This window comes from Fusarium odoratissimum (genome assembly GCF_000260195.1).
Source record: "Fusarium odoratissimum NRRL 54006 unplaced genomic scaffold supercont1.4, whole genome shotgun sequence".
Taxonomy (NCBI): domain Eukaryota; kingdom Fungi; phylum Ascomycota; class Sordariomycetes; order Hypocreales; family Nectriaceae; genus Fusarium; species Fusarium odoratissimum.
The window spans coordinates 38,910-58,640 of record NW_022158690.1 but is presented as its reverse complement, the minus strand read 5'-3'; the positions used below and the strand labels follow the sequence as shown (position 1 = coordinate 58,640).

The 19,731-nt window shown below is 49.9% G+C and overlaps 7 protein-coding genes across 7 annotated transcripts; 5 read left to right on the top strand and 2 right to left on the bottom strand.

The window, feature by feature from the left end:
- Positions 1-80: 80 nt before the first annotated feature.
- FOIG_03154 (uncharacterized protein) lies at positions 81-4,213 on the bottom strand. The gene is made up of 3 exons (XM_031200846.1): positions 3,070-4,213; positions 2,296-3,016; positions 81-2,243 (listed from the first exon to the last, which is right to left on the bottom strand). Exons 1-3 carry the CDS (start codon positions 3,768-3,770, stop codon positions 936-938), a joined length of 2,730 nt encoding a protein of 909 aa, XP_031068370.1. The 5' UTR covers positions 3,771-4,213; the 3' UTR covers positions 81-935.
- FOIG_03153 (oligomeric Golgi complex subunit 6) lies at positions 3,192-6,801 on the top strand. Its single transcript, XM_031200845.1, has 2 exons — positions 3,192-4,830; positions 4,880-6,801. The coding sequence occupies exons 1-2, from the start codon at positions 4,516-4,518 to the stop codon at positions 6,644-6,646; spliced, it is 2,082 nt and encodes a 693-aa protein (XP_031068369.1). The 5' UTR covers positions 3,192-4,515; the 3' UTR covers positions 6,647-6,801.
- A 111-nt stretch (positions 6,802-6,912) lies between these two features.
- Positions 6,913-10,107, top strand: FOIG_03152 (adenosinetriphosphatase). Its single transcript, XM_031200844.1, has 3 exons — positions 6,913-7,379; positions 7,439-9,539; positions 9,593-10,107. Exons 1-3 carry the CDS (start codon positions 7,290-7,292, stop codon positions 9,811-9,813), a joined length of 2,412 nt encoding a protein of 803 aa, XP_031068368.1. The 5' UTR covers positions 6,913-7,289; the 3' UTR covers positions 9,814-10,107.
- FOIG_03151 (uncharacterized protein) lies at positions 9,792-11,063 on the bottom strand. The gene is made up of 2 exons (XM_031200843.1): positions 10,603-11,063; positions 9,792-10,540 (listed from the first exon to the last, which is right to left on the bottom strand). The coding sequence occupies exons 1-2, from the start codon at positions 10,735-10,737 to the stop codon at positions 10,169-10,171; spliced, it is 507 nt and encodes a 168-aa protein (XP_031068367.1). The 5' UTR covers positions 10,738-11,063; the 3' UTR covers positions 9,792-10,168.
- Positions 11,064-11,553: 490 nt separating this feature from the next.
- FOIG_03150 (ribosomal RNA small subunit methyltransferase NEP1) lies at positions 11,554-12,455 on the top strand (the record flags this gene model as incomplete). The annotated part of the gene is made up of 3 exons (XM_031200842.1): positions 11,554-11,596; positions 11,665-11,924; positions 11,979-12,455. The coding sequence occupies 3 exons, from the start codon at positions 11,554-11,556 to the stop codon at positions 12,453-12,455; spliced, it is 780 nt and encodes a 259-aa protein (XP_031068366.1).
- A 118-nt stretch (positions 12,456-12,573) lies between these two features.
- On the top strand, positions 12,574-13,065 carry FOIG_03149 (uncharacterized protein; the record flags this gene model as incomplete). Its single annotated transcript, XM_031200841.1, has 1 exon — positions 12,574-13,065. One exon carries the CDS (start codon positions 12,574-12,576, stop codon positions 13,063-13,065), a length of 492 nt encoding a protein of 163 aa, XP_031068365.1.
- Positions 13,066-14,966: 1,901 nt separating this feature from the next.
- FOIG_03148 (uncharacterized protein) lies at positions 14,967-19,713 on the top strand. Its single transcript, XM_031200840.1, has one exon. It carries the CDS (start codon positions 16,466-16,468, stop codon positions 18,740-18,742), a length of 2,277 nt encoding a protein of 758 aa, XP_031068364.1. The 5' UTR covers positions 14,967-16,465; the 3' UTR covers positions 18,743-19,713.
- Positions 19,714-19,731: the final 18 nt, after the last annotated feature.

The window sequence follows — 19,731 nt, the reverse complement described above, 5'->3', positions numbered from 1 at the left end:
TGCTGCACTTGCAGTTGAATCTCATCTTTCACCGAATCATGAGCTCGGTTGCAACCCAGGGATCAGGGCATGACAGGGGTCACACACATTGGAATTAAGTTATCAATCAGTTCGGGGACCCCATTCTACGTAATCAATCAGTCCTCAAACTGGATACGTTGGAGTTCCACGGCAAAAACTCGTTGGAAAATGGTCATCAGCCAAGCAGGTTTAGAGTGACCCAGTCACTCAAGATTGACGAAAACGCATTGCAACATTGATGGTCCTTGTTTGACTCTCGCTTATCAGGCACTTGAAGTTACAACTTGTGTGTCTGTGTTTGCATCTCGCTGATCTGGTCTGAATAAGCTCACTTTTAATGTCATCAATATCACACCCTCTTCTAAATCTTTCCTCTCCCGCTTCCTTCGTTTGCTACCTGTGTAGTCTCTGTGCAAGGAGCTTCCCGTTGACTGTGTTTTGTTTGTACAAACGACCTTGGTATTACCATCAAATAGGACTCGTCGTTATTCGGAGACACATGTCACAGCCTCGGATTTATCGCCCCAAACCCGATATTCTCGTTGGAATCTGTTTGCCTGTCGGATAGACCTGAGAGAAGCAAACCAGTCTGTACAGTGTTCAAGAGTTCAATAATGGGTATAATGTTTTACTCTAAATGTAGTGGACTTATTCATATATACCCAAGAGTCTACTCCTGCGACCCAAGCACACTGACCGACGCTCCGATGCCAAACTGTTCACTACCAGTCATAGGACGGATACTCGCAATAAACAAAACCCAATCTATGCAAAGCGCCAATAAAATCCACCTCCGTTTTCCAAGGAGTAGGGTATTTCGGGGAGATGACTTCCAGTATGCGCCTTGACACCATGTGGTTCACCAAAAATGGGAAAATGAATGAATGAATGAAACCCCCGAGAAATGTTCTATATCAGACCATGCCCCCACCGCGCCGGGATCGCTGCGTTTGTTGAAGCTGGTATATCATACCCAATACTCCTTCGCCGGGGTCGTCTGTATTGGCTGCGCTGTTCTCCCGAGTCACCCCTTTCGCGGGGGACGTTTCCCAGGTCGATTCACCTAGTTCTCCCCCTGGCTCGTACAGTTCGTCATCTTCCCCAGTTCGCCTCATGGCGCTATCTTCAGCTTCTTCAGTTATCTGGCTTTCCCCACGGAATCCTCGCGGATACCTTGACCAATGAAGACTACGTGCACCCATGTTCACTCCAGCAGGTTGATGATGTTGATCTAACAGGATAGACGCCATTGGGGAGGGCTGTGGCATTGGTCCCGTACGTGGGCCCCGTCCACCGGGGGCTCTACTCCTGGCACGTCCCGTTTCCGCCCGACCAATATGAGAGCCCTGCATGTCTGCTCCTAATGATGGAGAAGCAAGTCCTGGGAAAGCTGGAGGTGGGTGAAAGGCTGGTTTTCCTCCAAACGGCGTATGGCCGGGGATGCCAGTTTTGGGGTTTGTAACGTAGTTGTCAAGGAACCCAAAGTAAGATGCGGCCATCTTGTTGTGCTTCGTTGAGTAGTAATCCTCACGAACATCCGGTCGTTGTCCCTGATGGCCCGTGTTACCTGGACCTTTCTGGAAATCGAATACCGCGAAGGAGCAGACATAACCGAGCCCGTCAACGTGGATTGTGAATTCGCGAAAGAAATCGACGATCTGGTCACTACATTTAGGCAGTGAAAACAAGAGCAACATAGGCGTCGTGACTATGCCCATCACCTCCTCCAGAAAGATGACTACTTTCATCTTGTAAAGCTCTGCGAATTCCTGTTTAACCTCGAAGCTGTGAAGCTTGTTTTTCCAGTGATCGGGCATGTAGTGTGTGTATTCAATGACATTCATCAAGGCATATTCAGGATTGAACACCAATGTCTCTTCGGACACCATTCCTCGGGTGATTGCCCAAATGGCACCAAAGATTCCGAGATAGAATAGGACTGGTCTGTCTTTCGTGATCTCGAAATTAATAAAAAGCTCCGAGTCAAGAATAGAGCCCACAGCGAGAATGGCGGTGATTGCACCTGTCATGAAGGCGATGGTTCGCGCAATATCTTCAGTCATCCTCTTCGGGAACTGATCGATATACCGAGTCGCGAATGGATAAGACATGTGCAGCCTTTCGTAGAATATATGTGGCAGTTCGTTGAATTCGCGGAATTTCCATTCTGCAAGAGAAGTGTACTTGCGCGCTGCAGCTTGCTTGGGATCCTTTGTGTACTCCTGTAATGGAATTAGCTTTCAAAGAATAGAGTGCCTGGGCTCAACTACTGACATAATAATAAGTAAAGAAGTAAACAATGACAACATATGCAAGCACAACAGGCGCAAAGATAAGATTGAGGAACCCCGCGAACATCAGCCGCTGCTTCAGTTTCTGGCTCAAGAGACGTCTGCGATCTGGGCGCAAAAAGTCCTGCTGAACTTGGCCCAATTCGTTAAAGGCCATATCAAGGATGCAGTAATGAAGATACCATTCCATTGTCTTTGAAAATAGCTGGCGGCCGCGAAGAAACGGAACTGGTAACGACAAGTTCAGGACGTCCTTGTTGATCATTGCAATGAGGTAATTCTCTTTGCGCATAAGTCGATTAGCAATATCGTGTGCATCAAGCCGTTCTTTCGACTGGCTGCCAATGAACTGTCTCAGTTTCGGCGTGATGTTTGTTGCAGTCTTCGGGTTCTGTTCACGCAGTGCCATAATACGAGCCACAATGTCCTGCCAAGAAACAGTTTGCATGTCTTGTTCTGGGATATCCAGCAAGTAAATGTAAAAGTCCCTGATGTAGAGGAGTCGGCGAATCTCTACAAAGTATTGGACGCACTTCCAGATGAAGAAGAAGGTGTAAAGCCAAATCGCCAGGTTCCAGAGACTGGACATTCTGCGCGTGCATTGAGGAACTACAACTTCATGTAAGGACTTGCTGTGCGGAATCTTTGAGTAGTCGATGCATTGACACAGGAAAGTGAGCAACACCGCGACGAAAAGTGTCTCCCTAAAGCACCGATTAGCCACTGCTGTTTCGTGCCTTGATGACCGAATACTTACAAGAGCCAGAGAGCGTTAGCACACAGAATGCACCACAGTCCCCCACCTTCATAATAGTCGTAAACATCCCGCATAAAGCTGTCTAGGTTTGAGGTGTTAACCCATCGCCAGAGTGCTTTCTCCCTCGGGTTACTCGCTATCGAGCCCCTAGCTACGGGCATAGGCTGTGGTCCAGCGGGCGCCCCATATCTGTTTTCTTGATGAAGTTGTTGCTGAGCTGTTGCTGCTTCCCACTGGGCCCTTGCCCGTGCTGATGATGGGCCTGCAGCTTCTGGACTTCGAGGATTGTTGGATGGGGCTGCTCGTCTGGGCGATGCTGGGGGCAAGTTTACGGCTTCGTTTAGCTCCATGAGTAACGATGCAGGTACCTCGTTGTCACCGTCGTCGTCCTGCTGGTGCCATCGCGGCGAGGGTCCGCCGGGACTTTGAACCTGCTTCCTTAGTGTCTTAGCCCTTCCTTTGCCCTTTGGGTCCAGAGCTGCACTTTCTATTGTCATGCGGCTATCGCCAACATCGAGTCCTTCGGGATGAAAATCGTCATCAAATCGATGGCCAAGGTTCTCTTCGTCGATGCCGGGATCGTACTCGTCATCATCCCCAGAACGTAGCTGTTCGTAAAACGATCGTGACCCTCTTGCGGGGAAATTCGATCGGGAGAATAATTTCGAGGACATATCGAATTCTGTCGATGAATCAAGCATAAAGATCGGCGGGCATGTTGGTTCGGGGTCGAGGCTCGAAGTCGATTAATGATGTTGATGCTGGGTTGTTGTCTTGCCGTAAATGCGAGACGAGCAGGGGTTGCTTCCACCTTGACAATGAAATAATTGGACTTGGACTTTGTTGAACTTAGGGATCCAGGAATTATGATGAACGTAACTTTATTCGCTGAATGTCAGTGAAATATGGAGGATAGGTAACCCAAGGTCACGAGGGGACGTTGATCACGATAAGCGTGACCCGAGGCACATGCCTACTCCAAGCAAGGGGACGGTCCGGTGTGACAGAGTCTAATCAAATGGGAGTTGGAGACCACAAAGAAACCCTGCGCCTCGGACCTGAAATAAAAGTGAATAAATCACTCGCAGGTTGATGGATAGACAGACAGTTTAATGCTCCAGGCATCACCAGCCGCTGGTATGACGCTACAGAGCGGTGTGCGATTCTGCCAGACAAATACCGATAAGACCCAATGAATGGTTGCACACCGCCTTCCTCTTCCATGCACCCTTTACGACACCTGGCACTCTACATGATCGTCCTTGTCTTATACGGAGTATCTGTATAGGGATCGCTCATGATCGCTGTTGGTTTTAGAATCCAAATTAACAGATTTACTTAGGCGCTCCATCGAGCTTGATCGATTAATGGGCTTGCGCGGAATAAGTTAAAGTTTGCTGCCTGCAACAACTCGACTGAGCAGCATTACTGCTGTTTGATTACAATATGGCACCTACAGATCGCTCATTGTCATTGAAGAGCCTGCCTATGAGAGATGCCTCTGTTTCAGGACTCCTTGCTCCAGATGGCTATCCACAAACTCCCTCAACACCAAGAGGGATCACTCCACTCATATCCAAAGTAACCAGTGTCCTTTCAACGACTCATTCTGATACTGAGTTTCGAGACGCTCTCGCTCTTCTTGATGAACGTGGAATCCAAAACGATGCCGAAACTCGTCGGCGTGTTCGACTAGACCTACAAAAAGAAGTCATTGACAGTAATGGAGAAGTTATTGCCGAATTTGGGCGGGTTGCAGAGGTGGGTTCAAGCATTTGTTTTACAGAAAATCGTACCAACATGGCAATAGCAACTTCGGCGTATCAAAACAACTATTGACAAGCTTAACAATGGTTACGCGGACATGAAAAGTCAAGTTGTCGAAGCTCATAGGCAGACATTGCCAGCACTCTCCGAGGCATCCTCTCTCCTGGAGCAAAAGAGACAGGTTGAGGTGAAGCAAGAGCTTCTCGGTGCTTTCAAGAAGCATTTTGTCATGTCGGAGAATGAGGTTGCCGCACTTACTCAAACAGCTGAGCCAGTAGATGACCGCTTCTTCGATGCCTTGAGCAAAGCGAAAAAGATCAGCAAAGATTGTGAGATCCTGCTTGGATTCGAGAAACAGACTTTGGGTCTAGAACTGATGGAGCAAACGTCGAAGAACATCAATCTTGGTTTCCAAAAGCTTTACAAATGGATACAGCGAGAGTTCAAGACATTGAATCTCGAAAATCCACAGATGAACTCATCAATTCGCCGGGCATTGCGAGTTCTTGCCGAAAGGCCGTCACTGTTCCAGAACTGCCTAGACTTTTTCTCCGAGGCTCGAGAACGAATCCTTTCAGACTCGTTCTATGTCGCTTTGACAGGTGCCTCGCCCTCTGGTACTGAAGATCCCTCTGTCAAGCCCATCGACATGCTGGCACATGATCCGCTACGCTACGTGGGTGACATGCTAGCTTGGATTCATTCAGCCACTGTCAGTGAACGTGAGGCATTGGAGGTTTTGTTTGTCGCAGAGGGGGAGGAACTTGCCAAGGGTTTCAAATCTGGCCGAGACGCAGAGATCTGGCGCCTCATTGCAGAGGACGATGAGGCTGAGGCTGACTTTAATGCGCTCAAGGCACTGAACGACCTAGTCGACCGCGATATCTCTGGAGCGGCCCGCGTGCTTCGCCAAAGGATGGAGCAGGTGATCCAAGCCAACGAAGACACCATACCCGCCTATAAACTCGCAAATCTGATCAATTTCTACCGGATCACTTTCCAAAAAACGCTCGGTCCCAACTCCAACTTGGTAGAGTTGATTGGAGGCCTGGAAACAGAGGCCTTACGCCAGTTCCGAGCACTTGTCAGAGATCACATTGCAACTCTACAGGGAGAATTCCAGCACGCTCCATTAGACCTTGGCCCACCTGCATTTTTACAAGATTCGCTCAAACAACTTAAGGCCATCAGCAAAACTTACGACTCCTCCTTATCGACCTCGGAGGATCGCGAGAGCGAGTTCGAGAATGTGCTTTTGGAAGCCTTTGAACCATTCATGTCCGGTTGTGAAAACATGGCTAAGAACATGAATGCCCAGAACGGTGCGATCTTCCTGATTAATTGTATATCTTCTGCGATAGCATGTCTAGAGCCGTTCGAGTTCACGCAACGTCGAACTAAACGACTGCGAGAGAAGTCAGATGATGCGGCTAAAGGACTCATTACAAGTCAATACCAATTCCTTCGAAAGGGGTCAGGGTTAGATGCAATTTTCACGAAGCTGGAGGAGGATGACGACAAGAACGCTTCCTTGCTGGACGAGAAAGAGCTCGCTCAAGCAAGCCAGACATTGGATGACTTTCTGCCATCAGCACTCATGGACGCTATGGATAATCTGAAGCACCTGCAGGATTCGAAGTTGGCTCGACAAATTACTGAGGAGGCAGCAGAACAGTTCTGCAATGACTTTGAACAGCTAGAAGAGGTTATAACTGAGGGGGATGATGAATCTGTTGATTCAGAAGAGGACGAAGGTCTACGGTCGGTTTTCCCTAGAACAACTGCCGAGATTCGTGTATTGCTTTCATAGATAAAGGGGCGATATAGATGGCCCAGGAGTAAGCATGTAGAGAAGCTAGACATACAACTGAGCAGAAGTGCAAAATTATATAAGTACCTAATAACTCGCGTACTCTATCAGATTACTTTATCCGCAAACGGCTGGATCATAATTTAACGATTGGCTTTACATGTTTCCACAGCTGTTCTTGGGCGCTCTATCATAGCTCATTAGTATGTATGAGGCTCATTGTCTACCCCGCCACCATCTATTGCGACTAGGTTGGGCGGTGCGATCCTGGACTACGTCACCGCCTGCCCAAGTTTAACCTGCTAATCCATGTCAGGTATGCAGGTCGATCAACTTGATCACGTTTAACTATCATCAGCAGAGACAGCGCCTTATACCACCGGCCTTGACTCGATCACGTCTTTTTTTTTTTTTTTCAATCACACCAAACACCACAACGTGCGCGACCCTGTTATACCAAGGTATTGGCTCATCAACTCAACTGCTCAGCCTAAACGCGTCCCCACCTAAACAACCTTCACAATCTGCTCTGCTCGCCAAACACATAACAGTTAACACCACGGCAGTCTTTAACAGTCGGCGGGCTAGGGCGCAACTGAAGCCAGTCTCTGGGCTACTATGGTAGTGATTTGCAGTGGGAGCCATGTTACGGAACAGGGCCCTGGCTGTTTTGCAGAAGACCTACGATGATAGTTATCTAAGTTGCTCGACTGCTATTTACTATGAAGGCCAGGTAAGACTTGGCGATTTCGCTTCCACCAATTATCTACTAATCACTGGCTTGGGTCCTAGGGTAATGAGATAGAAGCCATGCGACATTGGCGAGCTGCCCTTGATCAGATCTATGATTACAATGCAAACCGGGCACCCCCCGCATATGGCCCACGTACAGACACCGAGAAAGCCTTACAAGAGGCTCTGAAACAGCTCGAATTACAATGTAAAGAACGAATCGATCTTCTGGAAGCTCTCAGAATCTCGCGGCAAGAAGAGATGACCACCCCGCAACCACCACCCGGCAAGTTGACAAAGCGACCAAGTATTCCTGAGGGAAGAGGTTCTCTTGGACAGGGCACAATCACCGCCATGCAGTATTCTGAACTATCACGACCAACCCTTCCACACCGTCCATCACAGCCTCGGCGTACATCATCAGAACTCGCTATCGTGGATGGACCCAGCACACATCTAGATCCAAACATGGCCTTCCCGTCGCTTTCTCGATCTGCATCGCCTGGAGGACCAGCTCTACCGCCGAGACCGAACAAGACTTTACGGACACCAAGCCCAGAAAAGCACACCATGAGGACGACTTTACGTTCCGGTAAATTAGGAGAAAAGTCCACCAAACCGCGAAAGCCAGCAAAGCCACTCGCCGAAGGATCAAGCAAAGCAGCGACTTTGGCATGGAGCGCGCTCGGTTCAAGGGAAAGATTCGCGAGGGGGGCCCAGTCGGAGTCCACTCCAGCAACAGCGAGCCCTAGCTCTCGCACTTCCTTGGATCAAATTCGCAGGCCAGTACCAACGCAATGGGATAGTCACTCGAGGCGTTTGGTTGTGCCAAAGGACCGCGATCTTGATGGAGAACCTTCAGGAAATACACGACACTCTGATGAGTACTGTTACGCCCGTCCATCCATGCTATCGGTCACTGCTGCTTCCAGTGCTTTAAATTCGTCTTCGTATCAAGATTTACCTTCATCAGATGCTTACACAAGTCGAACGGATCGATTGCCCAACTCGCGCAACGGATTCGCTTCGCCATCGCCACGCAAAGTATCGAGGCAAGAGCGAGCCAACGATACTGAGACCGGCGACGATTCTGGAGAGGCATCAGAGAGGAGAAGTGTGTCAAACAACTTACCAATCCGTAGTCCAGCAGCGAGGCAGCCTGGAAGATCTTTAAAACCCTCAAGGCCTCATGCTGAGAGCAGAGATAGGTCACGACGGCGTGAACGCAAGGTTCGGCAAGTCTCCACCTCAAGCGCCTCTGACGATGACACGAATGGGACAAGTTCCAGACCACGTCGAGTGAAGGAGAAAGAAGCTCCTATAGAAGCCGGTTCCCAAGAGGATGATTCAGATGCGTCTGAATCAGAGACTTTAGAAAAGTCCCCTGACGATATGAGTGAATGGAAAAACAAGAAGAAGCAAATTTTGAAGAACCTGCCCGCTGGCGTCGATACAGCAGCCGCCAAGCAAATATTAAACGATATTGTCGTTCAAGGTGACGAGGTTCATTGGAGTGATGTGGCTGGTCTTGAAATTGCAAAGAACGCACTTCGAGAGACTGTTGTTTATCCATTTTTACGGCCCGATCTTTTCATGGGCCTCCGAGAACCAGCCAGAGGAATGCTCCTATTTGGACCGCCAGGAACAGGAAAGACTATGCTCGCGAGGGCTGTGGCAACAGAGTCTAAGTCAACATTCTTTTCGATTTCGGCAAGCAGCCTGACAAGCAAATACTTGGGAGAGTCGGAAAAGCTGGTACGAGCTCTTTTTGGATTGGCCCGGACACTGGCACCCAGTATTATCTTTGTGGACGAGATCGACTCGCTGCTTTCACAGAGATCAGGGTCTGGAGAGCACGAAGCCACCATGAGGATTAAGACAGAGTTTCTTATTCAGTGGAGCGATCTTCAACGTGCTGCTGCTGGAAGAGAAGCGACCGAGAAAGACAAGGAAAGGGGGGACGCCAACCGAGTCCTTGTGTTGGCGGCGACGAACCTCCCCTGGGCAATTGACGAGGCGGCTCGAAGACGTTTTGTGCGACGACAATACATCCCGTTACCTGAACCGACTACTCGCGAGACACAGCTCAGGACCCTTCTGGGTCAGCAGAAACATGACTTGTCTAATGATGATATCCTCAAGTTGGTGGAATTGACAGATGGTGGGTAGTTCTTTCATACGTTTCATGCAAACCCAACTGATTTGTGATTGCAGGTTTTTCGGGTTCAGATATTACAGCCTTGGCTAAGGATGCAGCCATGGGACCATTGCGATCCCTTGGAGAGGCACTGTTACACATGACTATGGATGAGATCCGACCAATTCAATTGTCCGATTTCGAGGCGAGCTTGACGACCATACGGCCGAGTGTCAGTAAAGCTGGTCTAAAAGAGTACGAAGACTGGGCGACAGAGTTTGGAGAAAGGGGGGGATAGATAGACTGCAATTATTCTGGTAAACAAACATGTAACAAAAAGGCACAGGTACATTGTATGCGCAGGGGCATCATGGATAGCACAACCCCAGTCCGACACACTGGGCTACGGGTAAAGGAGTTGTAAACGGGCTGAATGTCTAGTATGTCATTTATATGTTACAAATGGTACAGTTGGTTAACAGCTCCTTCTCTGTTGCCATGATCCTCCCGCATGATATCGTACAGAACCTAGCTGTTCCAGCCCTCTGTTCCTATCGCCTTGTCCCAAAAAGCAGGTATCCCGCATTGTCCATTCCTATCTCATCACCTGGAGATGTTCCAGTCATGTGTCGTAATATCAAGGTTGAATAAGTTTAATCGACGTCGCTTGCCGAGGTCTGAGGTTTGCGCTTCTGCTGAGCTTCCTCCCATGCTTTACGTTTGGCCTCCTTCTTTTCGTTTTCCAAACGCTTCTCTTCCAGCCTCTGGTTCTCCTCTTCTTGTCTTCTCGCCGCCCTTCGTTCATCCTTCTTGGCCTTCTTAGCCTCGTAATCCGCTATCCTTTCCTCTAACGTGGGCACGGGAGGGCGCTCTGTGATGGGCGTTCCATAAGGCGCAATAATGTGCTTGATAACGTGACGCTTGTGCTGGGAGGTTGGCCATCCAGGAACAATGGAAACGACATCACCGGTTCGGAGGGATGAGTTGGGATCGTGGACGAGATAGTGCTTAGGGTCGGCAAACCACTAGACACCCATTTTTAGCCTATGTTCTTGATGCTATGAAGTGCACTTGGGAGTTCTCTCACCTTGTTGACGATCTTGTTCCATTTTTGACCGCCAACTCGGACCTTGACAGTCTTGTCCATTAGGCCAGCAGAGACAACAACACCATGAAGCTCGTGTGTCACACGGCGCGCAGCCTTTGCTACGGGAGAAGACATGGTGAGTATGTCTCTTCTGTCCAGTTGAATGTTGACTCGCTTGTCTGGCAGGCCTGAAGTGTTGCTGGTTCAACAGTTGCTCGTCACGGTCAATTGTTCAATATCCAACTCGTAGGGGCTCTCTAAAATTCGGTAGCCAATGAGGAACGGTACAGGGTGTGACAGAGATTATGTAAGTGCTCTACGATATGGGCCCCGCCGATTGGCTGGATAGGACCGCACACGACTCGACGATATCCTTGTGCCTGCAACTTCTAAGCGAGAAATCATTTAACCGCACTGCTAGACGATGGGGAACGAGTTAATGTGATGATTGTCTCTTTAGGCGTTAAGTGAGACCATATTGAGTACAAAAACGTCTTTTTGAGGGAATTATCGGTCATTATACAACGATTTCATCCTTCGAAATACTCCGAACCCGCACGTCCTGCCCGTTCGGCATCCGGGACCCGTGACAGTGCGTGAGCTTCGGCGAGATGTGGGGGCCGCTACCTTCAGAATATGGCTTGGCCTCAGGGTTCAATATCCGTAGCACCTTGTTTATTGCGAGCACCGCTTTTTTTTTTCCTCAGAGACTAATTTTCACCCTTTCTTTTCATCTTGACCTGCACGCGACAAGCTTCAATTCAACCGACAACAATCGCATATATACACACAATCGTATTGTCTCGGTAACTCACTGTTCCAGTATCTACCGATTCATACTGTCTTGTCTGTCCGTGACTGTTTCGAGACACTCTTGAGTAACCAACATCCAAGCTCAACTCCCCCACTTACCTTTTTCTCTCGGTCTCGCCCTCTCTCTTCTCCTTCATCATGTCTTCGCCCGAGCGTCGAACTGCTGGAGTCAAGCGACCTCGTAAGAGCCAACCAAGAACTCGACCTGCAATTCCTACAGAGTCGTCATTGACATGTTGGAAAATATAGGCACACAATCTCTCCCTCCCCCCTCGCTGCCTCAGTTGGTTGCCGAGCAGAGCACTCCCATCCCTCCCACAGACAAGGACTCTCAGCGTCTGATCGTCGTCCTGTCCAATGCCAGTCTTGAGACGTACAAGGCTTCTCACGGAGGCACCAGCCGCAACCGTGAGGACAAGTACTCTCTGCTCAACAGCGATGAGCACATCGGTGTCATGCGCAAGATGAATCGGGACATTAGTGATGCTCGTCCCGACATCACCCATCAGGTTTCAACTCTGATCTTCTGAGTCGGCATTCAACATGCTGACCATTTCTCTTAGTGTTTACTAACCCTTCTGGATTCGCCCATCAACAAAGCCGGCAAGCTCCAGATCTACATCCATACTGCCAAGGGTGTCTTGATTGAGGTCTCGCCCTCAGTCCGTATTCCACGAACATTCAAGCGATTTGCCGGTCTGATGGTGCAACTCTTGCACCGTCTGTCCATCCGCTCCACCAACTCTAACGAGAAGTTGCTTCGAGTGATCCAGAACCCCATCACTGACCACTTGCCTCCCAATTGCCGCAAGGTTACTCTGAGTTTCGATGCGCCACTTGTCAAGGTTCGTGAGTATGTTGAAACTGTGGATTCCAAGGATAGCATCTGTGTCTTCGTTGGCGCTATGGCTAAGGGTGAGGATAACTTCGCCGATGCGCTTGTTGACGAGAAGATCTCCATCAGCAACTACTCTCTGTCTGCTAGTGTTGCTTGCAGCAAGTTCTGTCACGCGGCTGAAGATGTCTGGGACATTATGTAAGACCTGTCGCTGATCAAGTCGGCGAGGGGCCGAAGCTGCGATGGATACCAAATGCCGGCTCGCCCTACGACGATACAACATCGTCGTTGGGGTTGAGACGGTTCGGTTGTAACTTGGAATGCCTGGGGTGTTCGCTGTCGCTTGTTTTTGCAACCAAAACATGGGGCGTTCAACATCGGGTCCGAGACGTGAATGTCGTCTTGATGGGTCATTTCAACCTGACCCATACTTTCCTATTTGTTCTTTTCTACTGTCACTCAGCGAGTCTGTTCTATTTTGCCCCCAGTGCTTGATGGTTGTTTTACCAAGGTTAAGTTGGATGGAATCTACTTATAGATTTGTTTGGGCTTATTGGTCTAATCAGTCAAAGCTTCTTGGTGGGAAAGCCACGACCAGGCATTTTGAGAAAGATCCGGGGAGTTCTTGCGATGGAATCTGCATTTCTCAGCAGTTCGATTTCTTTGAGGATAATGGGGCTGCCACAACGGGTCAATCCCGTCATGGTTCTTCGGTACTCCTCAATACTTTATCCGCGATGGACGGACAGATAAGACGCCAGACAGTCAAAGAAAAGACAATATTTATTGTAAGGGAGGATGCGGATATGTAAACTTGTGTGAAGGTAGCCAACAGATTTGCGTGTGTATCTCAAACCAACAGGAATCAGAATCTGAACCAAAGACATGACTAACGTTGGGACTGAGGCCACCAAGTGAAGCTAATCCGCCGCAACCGCGAGTGTGCAACAGACCAAAAAGGGCTGGTGTAGCACCAAATCGCCCCGCACTTTAGGTAGGTCTCGTGTGCCCAGAGCTATTCTAGCTTGGGTGAAAGAATGGGAAGCATGGAGTGATGGGACCATGAAGGATGTGGACAGCATTTAAGATGGTGCCAGAATAGTTGTTATATGCCAGCACGATTACCACAGTGATTAAAGTAGTCACGTACAAGGAAATGAGTTAGGGATATTGGACATTGTAGTAGTACGGTTGGTTATTTACTACTACCTGAGGTATGTTAGGTCGTCAGTCAAGTGAATAGCCCCCACGCGATTTGAAGGGTAAAACACCGGTTCTGAACCCTTGTGCATCGAAGGAGTGAGCAAACGAACGATAGGTTGAGGAGGCGAATAATAAACATGGCCAGGAGGTTGGTCGGCCGCAAGTTCGAATCGGGCCTGGCCTTTGGCCAACACCACGACAAGTCGTTACATAGACGTGTTGTTCTCTGCCTCGCGGTGGGATATTTTATTCCACAAAATGGCCCTCTTTTCCTGCTGAAAAATATCTAAAAATTACTTGGTTGTTCCAGTCAAGTCGAGTCAAAATCGAGAATCAGACAGAGAGGGCTTAATCCTATTCAATATCTGATGCTTGATAAGGTAGCCGAAGGGCCGGGGTTGGCCGGTCCAGGCCGGGGGTGGATGTGCCGGTGGAGGTCCGGTGGATCAAGCCGGACGCCGTGAGTCCAGCCGCTGGCCTTGACGTGGTCACGCATCGATGGCCGAAAGTCATTGGACCGATTCCCATGAGCTATTCTCCGATGATCGAAAAGAGCAAGACGATGGTGGAGAGGATAACCACGACAACCAGCATTAGATATCTTTTATGAGCCATGGCGTGTCACATATCCTTATCATAGCAATAATCTAGCGAGCCATGGCGGACAGTCAGATGTTATTATCTGGTGCAGGGAGCTGTCATGATCAATATGATGAGCAGAGCTACCTGCCCTACTGAGGGGCTTGAGGAGAGGGGTAGACTATGAGGGGAAGACAGTATCAGGAGGACGGTTTTGGAGTAGCTCGGCTGCATGGCTACAAGAGAGGTCAAGACAGTGTCACCTAAGCATGGAAGTTAATGTAATGTGGAAGTGGTCTATCATTTCTGAGGGAATTCCGGGCCAGGTTTACTTAGTGGTGAAAGGGCTTAAGGAGTTTAGTAGAGCTGTGTTTGGTCCAATGCCCAGAGCTTCCCACCCAACCATCCATTCATTCGTGGCACCATGGATGTTAGGTTGACTGACCCTTCTAGCTGCAGGTACCAAGTTAGGACAAGTCGTTACAAGGATGGCACATGATGCTATCACCGCATGTGCACAGCATATCATGAAGGGGGTATGTTTTTTTATTTTTTTTTACCACCACCTAAATCGGAGAATCTTTATGAATTGTTCAGGTGCTTTGACAACAACGACCTTGAATAGAGCAACAGCTATCCAATTTTGGTTCAGAGCTTGAAGGGTTCAGGGGTGATCATGAGCGGGTGCTGCCGGATAGCGCGGGGCTAGTGGGCCGGCTTCTAACTCAAGACGGGATACGCACTATGTGTCTAGCTAAGTGAACAATTACCGCCGCCAGCAAACACTTCAGGTACCGCTGAAAGATGCACAAGTGCACCTCACAATTCTAGAGCACTTCCATGGCAATTCACGGCATGCGAAGCCCTATATCTCTGCCCACGATGGGGGCTATGGATCTGCCCAGGCCTGATCGTGTCTGTGATTCGACCCAACGTGATAGACTATGATGCGATGTGATGCAGAACCCATGCCCTGCCCACGCCTGACAGAGAGGGGATGGGTACTTGCGACTACTTCTAGCTGGATACAGGAAGAGCACGAGAGGGTCAGATGTCAGCGAGTCACAGAGCCACAGTCACAAGAGGTGCATGACAGGGCCCTTTGACTTGTTATGAGACGCAACGGGAGGGCTGGGTTGGCTGAGACAATGGGCGTCCGGTCACCTTCTGGACGCAGCAGCATAACATCTGGGCAGAGACATTCAGTAGACAGGCCCCAAACAGACCAGGTACCTGAGCCAGTCAGTACCTCCAAAGTAGAGCCCACCTTCACGACATCTTCTCAGGGCATCCCATCCGGGTGATCTTCTCTCTTTAGCTGCATCTTCCTTTTTCTCTCTCTCTTCCTCTTTCGACTTCCCCCCTCGAGCCTCTCCTCCTCTTCTCTTTTACAGACAGAGCCTCTAGAGTCTCCAGTCTCCATTTCTCAGAGCAATTGCTCCAATTGCCTTGAGCAATTAACAGAACAAACATAAACGCATATCCATCCACGCATCCCTGCCTCGTCTATTCGGTCAAGGGCCTTGCAATTGCATCGCAGCTTTGTCACATTCAATACCGGATACCTTACCCTGTTGTCCAGGCTCTTGTTATTACTCACTACCTCACCATACCGTGCCTATCTGGAGCCACGAGGATTACTCACAGTCTCGGGTACCAATCGGTCTTTGCGTGCTCTTACTCATCTCGCATCTTGGACTTGGCCATTCATCTTTGACTCTCTTGTTTCTTGTTGTGTTGGGCGTCAAAGGTGTCGGTCCAAGCAGCAATTGACCGACTAGACTAAGGAACAGACAACTCACCATTCGACTTAGGCCACTCACAATACCTCACCTCACCTTGCCTTGCCTTGCCTTACCGTACCGTACGGATCCATTCAATTCTCTCTGGGCTTCCGCACGGCACTAGCTCAGCTGGACAACTCACTCACTCAGTTACTCATCTCAGGGCATCGAATCGGATACGCCTTGTTTCTTACCTTGGGTCGCCTCGGAATCCCTACCCTTTCATTCTCGACCGCCTTCTCTCATCCACTCCGCCACCTCACCCGGCCAACATTCTTGCTTGCCTCGCTGTATTTCTCGCTATCTATCTGGACCATTCTTCTTCGTGGATTTTTTTTCCTTCTAATCTGTCGTTTTTAAAATTTTCGGTTTTAATTTTCTCCAACAATTTGGGGTTGCTACTCTACTCCTGGTTCTTCATTACTCATCACCGCCAGCCTTGACCGATATTCCAGTCTCCCCACCAGCCCCCTCCTCCTCTTACATATTGCTCAGCCAGTAACGCTCGAGCAACGCATTCGTTCAGTTCCAAAAGTCTTTGGAGATACTCCAAGACTCCAGCAATCTCGGCCAAGGCATCCGAGCGGGTACCTCACAGCAGGCAGCCGATCGGACAGTCCTGGCACTCAGAGCTCTATAAGAGACCATGACACTACCATTCGTTGAGGTGTCACATTTGGCACAGTCCTCATCTTTCTACTCGGCAACTCTTCAGCTCATTGGCCTGCGCTTCTTGAACGAGTCACGCGAACAGAACTCGTCCATTGGGACTATCACTTACGGAATTCCAGCTGGAGCCGGCAAGTCTGGAGGCAAACGTGGTGACGATCAAAAAGGTGGCACGCCAGTTCTGCAGATCCGTGAGGTTTCTCGACCTTTCGAACCCGTCAAGCTCTCGACTCTGGTCTTTGCGGTACCATCCACTGATGCAGTGATCGACTTCCACGACTGCGCCTTCACCGCGAATCCGTGGCTGAGTATTCAAACTGACGGTGACCCAATCTATCCCGGCGGCCCCAGCCCCAGACCTCGTTTAGGCTTTGAAGGCGGTGAAACCCCAAGACGAGCAACAGTACGTGACCTTGACGGCAACACCATCCAGGTCGTTTATCGACAGCCTACTTGTCCTCGGGATTATTTTGGTCGAATTATCGAATGGACTTATGACGGCACCACCGCCCAGCCAAACAGGAATCGCTCTCTTTCACAACCTCAGCTTCAGCCTGTTGCTTCCGCTCGTTCGTCTTCTTCTTCCATAAACGGGCAGTCACCCTTTCAGCCCCGTCAGTCTCCTGCCAAACACGGCCCCAATACCGTCACAGCTGCCGAGATGACGCAACGTGCTGCCTCTCGTGCCGATGAGGACGAACCCGTGTCTGTTTCCCCTCGCCAAAGCTCCAATAACAACGGCCTAAGTACTACCACTGTCGTCGGAGCCATCCTCGGAGTTGCTGCCGCTGGCGCTGCCCTCACATATGGCTTTGCAAGCCACAATGCAAAGGAACGAGAACGAAAACCAAGACAAGAGTATGAGCCCCCGTCACTCCCACGACGCTCAACCTTCCCCGAGAAGGCCCCGACGGTTCACAAACTACACAATGACGAGCGTCGAATTACCTACGCTGACTATCCTCCCACGGCGTCACAATATCCGCCCAAGGCACTGCCTTATCGAGGACATGGTGGTTTTGCCCCTCAGGATATGTATCCCGAGGGATATCCTTTCCAGAAACACATGCAGAATGACTATGCTCCCCGCAAGATGCATCACGAGTCGTATCCGCCAAGGAATCTCGGTTACATAGAAGACGACAGCAGTGAGGACTCTCCAGACGAGCCGGTCCGCCCCATCCAATACCTGACGCAAGCCCCCTATGATGAGGAGAATCCATGGTCAAACGAATCCCGAGCCAGAAGTCGGAGCAGAACCCGGAGTGTAGCCAAGAGCACTGCGAGGAGCGTCGCTGCGAAGAGTGCTGCTCCAAGCACCAGAAGTGTTGCGAAGAGCACTGCAAGGAGCGTTGCTCCTTCTCGGGCCCGATCGCGAAGTCGAGCCCCAGAGGAAGGATATGATACCACCCGAAGTCGACGCTCGTCAAGGCACCCTCCCCCAGAAGACGCCTATGAGTTTGTGGAAACACGCAGCCGTCATGCGTCGAGAGCTCCGGACGATGGCTTTGAGACACGGAGCCGTCGTGCGTCAAGGCCGCCACCTGAGGATGGATTTGATACACGCAGTCGCAGGTCGTCACGACCTCCGGAAGATGGTTTTGAAACAAGAAGCCGTCGGTCTTCCAGGCCTCCTATAACTGACAAGTCTAGGAGCGTCAGAGCCCGCAGCGAAGCAGGTGTTACTCGCAGCAAGTCTGTAGTATTAGTGGACGATCTCCGAAGTGAGGCACCCGTCAGCCGGAAGTACGACGACCGCCGAAGCCATGCCGGTTCCCGAGCGCCCAAGTCATCACAATCAGTTGTCCGTGGTCACCGGCCTCCGTATGACGATGAGCGGACATACTTTTCAGCTCGGTCACGCCCGTCTTCACGAGCTCCTCGTCGATCCTCCCGCACTGAGGTGGAGGCCGACATTATGGAAGCACCAGAGGTCCCCGAGGTGCCTGACGCGCCTGAAATTCCTCTGGATCCCGATGTCTACGAAGCCCCCGACATGCCAGACATGATGCCGAGGAGTCGGGCCAGGAGTCGGTACAACGTGCCCCGGATGGCCACTGGACCTGATTACCCACACATGGGCTACCCAAGCAAGGCTCAGAGCTACGTATCTGCCAGGAACGTTTCGCTTCCAATGAGCGGCATTGGTAGCAGCCATGCTGATTGGGATGACGACATGGTCAGTGTTGCTCCAAGTGACAGTATCAGCTGTGTTGGGGTGAAGCCGAGCAGACGAAGCCGCAAGATACGATAAGGAAGAATTACGATTATGAGATGCATTTCTACGAGCGGCGATTAGAACGACACGATTGACGAGTTGATGGGACGGATAGAAAGCGATTCATGCATGACTAGGCCTTTTCAGATTGGTTCGACAGAATGATATGGTCCAACTGGCAGGCAGTATGTTGTTTACAGACCACAGATGGAGCTTCATGGGTTTCTGTTTCAAGGATAGCAGCTTGGATCTAATCTCATGGGGTATTTGATTGGGATATGAGGAGGCGTTTGTGTGTTACTACTATTATGGTGTCCGGGCAGGGCCCATGGCTTTCTTTCCCAGGCTTTCTTCGGTGAAGGGAGGTTTTGCGATGATTTCCTGTTTCCTTGAGTAAGACGCATTGGAATATAGCAGTTTGTTTGGTTGACGGCAAGCTGTGACTAGTTGTTGGATGTCAAGACTGGACACATGACGGAACATGAAGAAAGACAGAAGACATACAAGTATTCAGAGATGCGCAATAGAGACGACACAATCATACAAATACAGAAGACATTGGCATTGCAAGATCACAGTCAGCGGTCTATTGCCGAGTCATTTACCGCCCAGAACATAATCCTTCACACCTCCGCTAGCTGCCCCTCTATCTCGCATCATCATGGTGCAGCCCACTCCTTGCAACGCCCTCATGATCCATCAATGTTGGTGTTTTTAGTGTGGGGGTCACCATGAGCGTCACATTGATCAAGTGCAGTACATGGGATATCACCGACTACTTTACCCTACCTAGTCGCTAGTCTGGGCTCTGAGGAGTGATATCCCACCCTAATTATTATAGAATTGGTCATTGGCAATTCTCACGGTTTCGTTGTTATGGTTTGCACCAATTCATGGAGATGGAGGGGCGAGATGAGGAGAGACTCTCAATATTTTTGTGTGAGATAAGGCTTGATAGATGATCTACAGTAAATACAGCTCAGCGAGTAACTTGACCAAAACAAGCTTAAAGAGTCACTTGTCCC